At 41.3% G+C, this 10,280-nt stretch overlaps 1 protein-coding gene across 5 annotated transcripts in view; it reads left to right on the top strand.

The window, feature by feature from the left end:
• LOC137369990 (NSFL1 cofactor p47-like) overlaps positions 1-7,132 on the top strand; it is a 61,448-nt gene extending 54,316 nt beyond the window's left edge. For all 5 annotated transcript variants that reach the window (XM_068031872.1, XM_068031874.1, XM_068031877.1 and 2 more), the window contains one exon: positions 303-7,132. In XM_068031872.1, the coding sequence (XP_067887973.1) occupies positions 303-465 (163 nt within the window). In that variant the 3' untranslated portion in view covers positions 466-7,132. The remainder of the gene's footprint in view (positions 1-302) is intronic.
• Positions 7,133-10,280: the final 3,148 nt, after the last annotated feature.

Below are 10,280 nucleotides of genomic sequence, written 5' to 3' on the forward strand. Positions count from 1 at the left end.
TATGCACTCATGCATTTTGTAGTGCATTTGGATTACCAATACATATTTTGTTCAGGACCCTAAGGTTGTTCTCCCTGCCGGCTCTGACAATTCTGATCAATGTTTTGGAGGTGAACAGAGAGTGTTCACAATCCCTACTCCAACTGCTTTGCCTTGAATGTCAAATACTTGGGTATAATGGATATTTTAGAACATTTTAGAGATCAAAGTTGCATTTGTTTTCCATCAATCCTTTTGACAGTTTTTGAATCTCAATGAGGAGTCTCATGTGAGTTAATCAAAGTGCTTTGTTTTAATTACAGGATCAGTGATATTCGTCAATTTATTATCCAACACTGTCCTATCTTTGCTAATTCCTCCTTTGTATTGATGACCACTTTCCCAAATAAAGAGCTGGCAGATGAAGAGCAGACACTGCAAGAGGCCAAATTGCTCAATGCGGTGATTGTTCAGCGTCTGAAGTAACTTTGCCTGTGTGGGACCGTACAGGATAGAACAAGTCTTACAAATCTTCCAGTATACTGAATCTGAGCTGCATGTCAAAAAGTGGTAAAATTGTCATGATGCTCAACCTAAGTCATCTTAGCACTGAAAGGAAGAATGAAGCAGTTGTTCACCTACATCAGGAGGCTATTCTCACTCTCCTAGGAAAGCTTACAGGAACAGTTTTCTAAATGATAAATATACTGTTAATATGTACAAGTCTACTAATTCTCAAATAGGAAATCCTATATAGTAATAATAACTGAAAACATTCTGCAAAAGTAACTGGAGACTTCAGGCAACTGTTATAAGCTTGAAACTTGGTTTAAACAATCACTACTGTATTTGGGCTAGGTTCACTTGAATTTAAAAAAAAAAATTATTTTAAACTCTGCATAAGGAGACGAAAAGTACATTAGGTAATAGGGCAGACATTGTATTTATGCATGATAGTGGTTATATGCCAGTATTGAATATCGTACTGTTTACTTTTACAGATTTCATAAAATGTCATTAAAATTTATATGCTGTTGGTAACCTCATAATTGTGAAATAAATGTTCTTGAAATGTATTCCATAAAATTATGCCATGATTAATGTTCTTCAGTTGCCACTTCCAGCTGTTTCCTTGAGATGAGTATTACCAGCCTTGTCAGATATGTCTTATATTGATGGTTCGGTTCTTTGAAAGTGGCTGCTGCAGCAATGGCTGCATGTTTTATAGCTGCTTGTGGAACTAGTTTAAAAAGTTTAAACTTTGAAATTCAGTGATGGCTCAAAAATTGGAGTGCCCTTTTTTAAAAGAAAATAAATGATACGAACAGACTATTCCATGAATACCTTTGAGTTATGAGGCTGTTGTGACATAGGATATAGATGCTCGTTTGTTACTGAGTATCCTCTATTTTTGTTTTTATATTGAGAGCTGGTTATGCAATGAATTGTGATAAATGTTTTAGAAAAAAAGCTACAGTTCTGGACTCTGCTAAATACATGATTTAGACACAGCATATAAGGGAAGAAAGATCCATTGACTGATGATCATAAAATTACTGGCTACCAAGAATATTTTTGTGTGTTCAAAACAGCACCCAAGGCCAGAACCCTCTTCATGAAATGGCTACATAATATGAACTTTGGCAATCAGTTCAGGGCAAGTGAGATGAGTGTGCTCATATCTGCTTCTGCAGGCTCCAAAGCTTTAGAAGGGAAGAGTCATCATTTTCGTCTTGGCTGCTGCTCTGCACAGGACAGCATGCTGCTTTCTTTTTGTACACATCTTCTGTTTGCTCCTGCACACTGTTGGAAAATCTGTGGTTTAAAAAAAATCAGTTATTCTGCCTTTCTTCCTCAAATGTTTTATGTATAGAAATTTATTTATAACAATGGCAATCTTTTTCATAATTTTGAATGCAATTTTAAAATAAGAAAGAATATTACTCAATTGATTTAATATCCTGGTCTTAATCTCATGGAACTGCTGGTTGGGTATGTGGATGACAGAAGTTTCACAGCTACATTCAAGATCCTTGTAATTGGTAATGAGGTGTGTCTTCTCCTTGATTGATACTGTTTGAAATGGGTGAGTTCTCACTAAAATGAAACGTATGGAAAAACTTTACAATGTTTGGTTATTTTATGTAAACTTAAGCCCGTATATAAGAGACTATGACTATTATTAAATATTCATTTAGTAGTACAGAACTTGAGTATTGCTGAAAATAGAGACATGTTGTCGAAGCTTTTCGTCTTGCACTCATCAGGATAATCGCAAGAATAAATAATGTAAGGGAAAACAACAACTTATACTGCATGAGAAGAGAGTGTTGATTGGTTGGCAAGTGAACTCCGGTAGAGGTGTTGACATGGCGAATGCGCCAGTTTACGGTGACTGACAGTTAACTGCCAAGCTTTGTTTAAAATTAAAACCAGGCAGCTTGACTCTGGTCAAGGCATTGCCCTGAGAAATGAAGCAGCGAATGGCTGTCGCTTATTTTGTTCAGCTGAAACAGGTGCAATGTTTGTACATAATCTTTCGGTCTGCAAAGAACAGGGCCTAGCTTCCAGTACATGCAAATGCACCACACTGCGAGCCCTACTGTCAATCTTAAATTGGTTGTCAGCATAATTCTTAGCACACTGAGGATTATTTAGCAAATTGTTATGACCAGGTGAGAAAGGGGCCTAGGGTTCCCTTTCAGCCTTCACCTGGTATTATTATAAGGCAAAGAAACCAGCACAAATAGGCTTTCTTAGGTTTAAAGAAGAAAAGTTGAAATTTATTAAACTTAATCTCTAATCCAGCTAACGCCTATGGATACATGCCGTACCCCACACGAACATGCATACGGGATACACACATGCAAATAGAGGCAGAAAGGAGCAGAATACAAAAGTGGAAAGGTTTGAGGCAATATCTGAAGAGTTGTTATGGCTTTTTGAGTTCACTGTGAATTCCTTCATTGTAGGTAGATCTTGCTTTTTGTTGAGACCCAGTATTCTTGTTAATCCTTGTTCGCTATGGGAGACTTTTCTCTCTTGGGGTTCGTGTGTCTTCAGTGGATTCAGAGGCTTGTGAGAAAGAGATGGGAGCGGACACGGGAGAGATCTCAGTCCAGGAGCTAACCGCTTTCTGCCCAAACTATTTGTACAAATTCAAAAAACTCAAGTTGCCCAGCAGGTTAGACATGTGACTAGCTGGTTTGACCATATCCGTTTGTGTAATCGGCCATCTTAGCAGTCAACCTGGAATGCGAGCTTCCCCACCTTCAGCGTCTGGTGATCAAAAGTCCATTGTGGGTTGAATGTCGGACTGGCTGCATTGCCCTTCCAAACACCATCTGTTGATATGCAAATGTCTTTTCCAGCCACAGCTGATCTGTTCAACAAGTCCTTCCCTCACTCCAGTAACAGTTTAAAAATCAATGTTCGTGACAAAATTAATGTGCCTCATTCTTGGCAGGTGGGGGCCTAGCATAACAAAATGTTGTCCAATCGCGGAATCACATCTAATGTTAGACACTGCGTTTTGAATTTTGGAAGCACGGGCTGGTTGGGTACGGCTCGTACCTTGCTCACTGCAAACAACAGAAGGGACATGTTGTTTGATGTGATCTGCCAGTCTTTGGGACGTATGGCCTACATACCTAGCATCACACTGGCATTGAATTTCATATCTCACATTACTCATTTGTGTGATAGGCGTGTCTACCCTGAGGCACAGTGCGGATTTCAAGCAGAGAGATCCACCATTGACATGCTGTTCTCCCTTCGCCAGCTACAGGAGAAATGCTGCAAACAACAGATGCCCCTCTACGTTGCTTTCATAGATCTCACCAAAGCCTTTGACCTTGTCAGCAGACGTGGTCTCTTCAGACTAACAAAGATCGGATGTCCACCACAGCTACTATGTATCATCACCTCATTCCATGACGATATGAAAGGCACATTCAGCATAGCGGTGCCTCATCAGACCCCTTTCCTATCCTGAATGGTGTGAAACAGGGCTGTGATCTTGTACCTACACTGTTTGGGATCATCTTCTCACTGCTGCTCTCACATGCATTCAAGTCTTCAGTAGGAGGAATTTTCCTCCACACAAGATCAGGTGGCACGTTGTTCAACCTTGCCTGTCTTAGAGTGAAGACCAAAGTACGGAAAGTCCTCATCAGGGAACTCCTCTTTGCTGACGATGCTGCATTAACATCCCACACAGAAGACTGTCTGCAGAGACTCATCGACAGGATTGCAGCTGCCTGCAATGAATTTGGCCTAACCATCAGCCTTAAGAAAACGAACATCATGGGACAGGACGTCAGAAATGCTCCATCCATCAATATCGGCGACCATGCTCTGGAAGTGGTTCAAGAGTTCACCTACCTAGGCTCAATCATCACCAGTAACCTGTCTCTCGATGCAGAAATCAACAAGCGCATGGGAAAGGCGTCTGCTGCTATGTCCAGACTGGCCAAGAGGGTGTAGGAAAATGGCGCACTGACACGGAACACAGAAGTCCGAGTGTTTCAAGCCTGTGTCCTCAGTACCTTGCTGTATGGCAGCGAGGCCTGGACAACGTACGTCAGCCAAGAGTGACGTCTCAACTCATTCCATCTTCGCTGCCTCCGAAGAATCCTCGGCATCAGGTGGCAGGACCGTATCTCCAACACAGAAGTCCTCGAGGTGACCAACATCCCCAGCATATACACCCTACTGAGCCAGTGGCGCTTGAGATGGCTTGGCCATGTGAGCCGCATGGAAAATGGCAGGATCCCCAAGGACGCATTGTACAGCGAGCTCGTCACTGGCCACCGGCCGTCCATGTCTCCGCTTTAAAGAGGTCTGCAAAAGCGACATGAAGTCCTGTAACATTGACCATAAGTCTTGGGAGTCAGTTGCCAGTGATCGCCAGAGCTGGCGGACAGCCATAAAGGCGGCGCTAAAGAGTGGCGAGTCGAAGAGACTTAGCAGTTGGCAGGAAAAAAGACAAGTGCAAGGAGAGAGCCAACTGTGTAACAGCCCCGACAACCAGTATTATCTGCAGCACCTGTGGAAGAGTCTCACTCTAGAACTGGCCTTTATAGCCATTCCAGGCGCTGCTCCACAAACCACTGACCACCTCTAGGCGCTTACCCATTGTCTCTCGAGACAAGGAGGCCAAAGAAGAAGAAAGAAGATAGGCAGAATGTCCTTTTGGCTTGATGGCAGCATCCTGTTACTGGCAAACACCACATGTGTTGCTACTGCATAGTAGCAGCACGAAACAGCCAGCTTTACTTGTTGCTCAAATTTTTGGATACGTTACCCTTCCAGGGTAATTTGAGGTAGACTGGGCACTTTCCAGGGCTGAAAATGATGGCCTTCGGCCCATTCATAAGTTTGTGTGATATGCAGCCAGAAATTATCTGATCAGGGTAGCCATTGTAACTCAGGATGTCTTTGATGCTGAGATAGAGCGAATCAAGCTTGCATGGTGAGCAAATGGCTCGGGCCCTATTTATGAGTTATTAAACATTTTGTATTTTCATCCTAAACCTTAAGTTCTCGGAAGGAAGTACAAAAGTGGTCTTCTACAGCTTGGAACTCCAACCTTCATTGATACTATTGGCATTATCCCATTTTTGTTGAAAAGAATTTGCATTTTTTTTGTGTTTAGGAGAGACTGAGTCATGAATATCGGAATGTATCAACAATGTTAACAACTGCCAATTTACAGTAATTTTCACTAAGGTGGTTTGAAGACAATTTTACAGCTCTGAATATAACTGCAGATTCAATTGGATAGTCATTTTAGTAAACTCAAGGAATGTTCTTATTGCACAACAATTTTTTTCTCTGTAAACAGGCACATTGAACAGTGATTTATTTTTGTGTTGTCTGTTCGCAAGGAATCCAATTCCTTGCACCTTCATGGCTTGCATCAGCACACTATTGTATTTTTAAATGCTAAATTTCTGGTGAATTGATCTAAATTTGTATGTTTTAAGTCATAGACCTTTTCAAGTAGAAATTGAACAATGTATCAAATGCAATCCTATTTTGCCTGCAACGAAAAACCTGTTTATTTCTTAATAGATGCAATTTCACTACGCCACCAATCAGTAGCACGATGTTGCATTGCCACTGAGTGGTAGGATGTGGTTTTGCGCCCATAATTCCCTTGTAGCTTTGTGTTCTCAGTTTCAGCCTCAATCCTACAGTAAATCACTGAATGAAACACAAGCTCCTATGCAGAAGAAAACCTATGGAAAAGCTCTGGAATATATCCAAATTGCTACTTCCAAACAGCATCTGTTGAATCCACGGTGCCAACCCCATTAACTTCAGTTGGTGCATTGCCCATTGAAATGAGAAGAATAAATGTATGCTTATCTTCATTTAAAACTCACATTCTTAAAATTCTGTTTGGCTGCCAGTTTTTAACCTAAAAAGGTATTGGGAAAAATTCTAAGAGCAAATTACTGCGGATACTGGAACTCTGAAGTGAAATTCTGATGAAGGGTCACAGACCTGAAACATTAACTCTTTCTATCTACACAGATGCCTCCAGACCTGCTGAGTATTTCCGGCACTTTCTGTTCTCATTCGAGAAAAATTACATTGTGAGGATTAAACCATAACTAATAGCAAGAAATTTAAAGGTATATGTTTTAGACCTATAAAAGATGATGCAATACAATGCTTGAATCCAAAACAATGTCGTTTAAAAACTCATCTCTTTCCCCTTGCCTGAACTGAAAATATGAAACCTGGACTTGGGTAAGAGAAGGCCTGTTCCCAACTCAAATGAAGTCATGTCCAAATTTAAAATCCACCTTTCCCCACTAACACAGTTGCTTTGTCTATGTTTCCTATGTCCACATCCCCCTCTAGGAGTGAACTGGCTCCCCAAAAAGTCTAAATTCTTTGATATTGACATGGGAGGGTTGGGCAGCAATGGTAATATGGTACTATGGAACCATTCTTGGGAAATTTCCTGTTCGGCCAATCCTTATCCCTTCTGTAATTGTTTGTGTGGGGACGGTATAGAGAATCTTAATGAGAGTGAACAGGATCTTTTATATTTGACTTTGTTCTCTCGATTTAATCTACCCATGTTTTATTTAGCATTAAGATACTTTTTTTGTATGCTAGCAGAGACCTGCAAAACATTTGTGGAGAACTTAGTATCTTTATTGCAACAATAAATACTTCTTGAAATACAGGATTTCTGGTTATTCTTTCACCGAAGACCTTTACAGAATCAAAACTTCTCACTCTGGAAAAAGCTACATAAAGCTGCCCATGTGTAAAAACAACCCCAGGAATATAAATACAAATTTTGTTAAAAGTCTGGCCTTGTGACTTGTTTATAGTCAGTTCCCAATTAGACTTTCATATTCTGTTTTCTCCTGAGTTGAAAAGGCAGGTTTACGATGCTCACATATCACAAAGTTAAATGTAACACCATAAATGCAACTGAGTGTAAAAGAATATTGCAGCTAGCAACCATTTCGCCGAAATAGCATTTTTACTAATTTGTCATGCATCTCATGCTGCTAATAAAAAAAATCTCATTTCCACTACTCACCTCCGTTCTGGTCAGAAATAGTGCCAAAAACTAAATGTGCCCCATGTAGATGATGCACTCATATCTCGAATTTAATTGAATGCAATAAATGGAACTGGGTTTTTAAAAAATTGGAGTTAGCAACCACTTTCCTGAAATAACAGTAAGTACTTGCAATTGGCTGGTCTGATGTCATACAGTAGTAATAGCTCAGAAGCAGGCCATTCGGCCCATCGTGTCCATGCCGGAAAGTTAAATTCTCCAGCTGCAATGGTGGGATTTAAACTCATGTCTGCAGATCATTCATCCAGACTTCTGGATTACTAGTCCAGTCACACAACCACTATGCTACCATTCCTGACTTGGGCTTACCTGTTTAGGTGCAATAATTGTTCCAAATTCTAAGCCTATGTTGTTTAACATATTTATTCACTTGCGACTAAATATACTTTATCCCTACATGCAAGTGTTTAATATTTTAATGCATACGAGCAGGTGAGAAAGAGGTCTAGGGTTCCCTTTCAGCCGTCACCTGGTCTTACTCGAACAGAGTTTAATTTTAAACACACTGTGTTTTTAACTCCCCCTTGGTGAATCCTTGTTCACCGCTTTCCAACTATAAGGCAAAGAAATAAGACGTACCCATGCTAGCATGCAAACGCAATACACACATGCAAATAGAGACAGAAAAGAGCAGAAGAAAAAATAAAGTGAAACACTTGAGGCAATATCTGAAGACTTTTTGTTATGGTTCTTCGAGCTCACTGTGGAGTCCTTGATTGTAGGTAGTTCTTGCTTTTCGTTGGGGCCCAGTATTCTTCTTAAACCTTGTTTGCTGTAGGAGATCTTTCGGGGTTCATGTGTCTTCAGTGGATTCAGAGGCTTGTGTGAGAGACAGAAGGGAGCAGACAGGAGAGATCTTCTCAGTCCAGGAGAAAATAATCTTTTTGAGTTCAAACTCTCTGCGACCAGTTCAAAAGAAAACTCTGGAACAGCCAGTTGGTCATGTGATCAGCTGGTTTAACCAGTCCTGGCCCTTGTCGATTGTATCCTCCTTAGCAGGTCCTGGAATGTGCTTCCTCACCTTTGATGTTTGTTAGTATGTAAATGTTTTTTTACAGCCACAGCTGATCTGTTTAACAAGTTATTTCCTTGCTCCAGCAACAGTTATAAATCAATGTTCATGACAAAATTGATGTGCTTCATTCTTGGCAGGTGGGGGCCTAGCATAACAATATATATTATTTGATATTCTACGCATCCATTGAAATAGAATATTTGTGATATTGCCTGGCATATAGTCTGAGGCCTTTGTGGGATTTTCCTGCCCCTACAACTAACTATGCACTTCTACCACTCAACTGGCTGGAATCTATTTGTTTATGGCCAGTGTTTGCTTGGCCCTGCTCCTGATCTCTGGTCCTACAGCTCTTTAAGAAACCTGATATTTTACGAGTATACACATGGTATACAATTGGATTGCCTTCAGTTTATAACCATATGCTGAGATAGAATGGCTGTTCTCTAACCACATGGCCTACCTTCGCATATGATGATATAGCTAGATGCTGTTCACTCAATTTTATCTGGGGAATCATGATCCATAGTTGTGACCAAGGAATCCTGCTGACTTGGAGAACTGTGGGGAATAGGAAAATGAAGGAATGATACTGCTGCAACTGAAGAAGTGGTGCGGGGCTTTGCAAAGAATATGAAAGGGATGAAGGCAACCTTCCTGGTCATGATCAGATCTTCAAATTTTTTTCCTGCATTGCAGCCAGGCCCACACCAATTCCTTTGGGCGGGAGCCACATGCACATTGCACATCATGCGACCAATTTGCACTGGAGCTAAGATCATCCTATTGATCCTCAATTTAAATAATTAGGAATGTTTGCGGAATGAAGTAGCAATTTTAACAGATGATATCAGTTACCACCTGTAAATCAGGTAACACCCTCCACCCACCCTCGTGTGATAATGAAACAATTCCTCAACTTAATTGAACAATCACCATTTCATTATTTCTGTTACACCGGCCGGAACTTAGATTGAACTGTGCAGGTCTTGGCAGTGGCACCAAAAGCGGGTGCCATTGCCGCATGCGCAAAATGCGGCTGGCTGACCATGATCATGTGGCGGCCAGCAAATTAAGGAACGGCCCATGCAATGAATCACCAGAAGCAGGAAATGAAGTGCCGTAATCTGACTCACTAATGTCCTATGAAGAAGGAAATCTGTTGTCCTTACCAGGTCTAGCCTATATGTGACTTCAGACACACAGCAATGTGTCCGAGTTGGCCAAGTCCTAAAGGACATAGCTGCTAGACTGGGTCTGCTGTAGGTGGTGAGGAAACCAACAAGAGGGGAAAACATACTTGACCTCGTCCTCACCAATCTGCCTGCCGCAGATGCATCTGTCCATGATAGTATTGGTAGGAGTGAACACCGGACAGTCCTTGTGGAGACGACGTCCCACCTTCACATGAGGATACCCTCCATATTGTCGCGTGGCACTACCACCATGCGAAATGGGATAGATTTTGAACAGGTCTAGCAATGCAAAACTGGGCATCCATGAGGCACTGTGGGCCATTAGCAACAGCAGAATTGCACTCAACTACAATCTATAACCTCATGGCCCGGCATATTCCCCCACTCTACCATTACCATTAAGCTGGGAGACCAACCCTGGTTCAATGAAGAGTTCAGGAGGGCATGCCAGGAGCAGCACCAAGCATACATCCAATTG

Source organism: Heterodontus francisci, chromosome 5, assembly GCF_036365525.1.
Source record: "Heterodontus francisci isolate sHetFra1 chromosome 5, sHetFra1.hap1, whole genome shotgun sequence".
Classification (NCBI taxonomy): Eukaryota; Metazoa; Chordata; class Chondrichthyes; order Heterodontiformes; family Heterodontidae; genus Heterodontus; species Heterodontus francisci.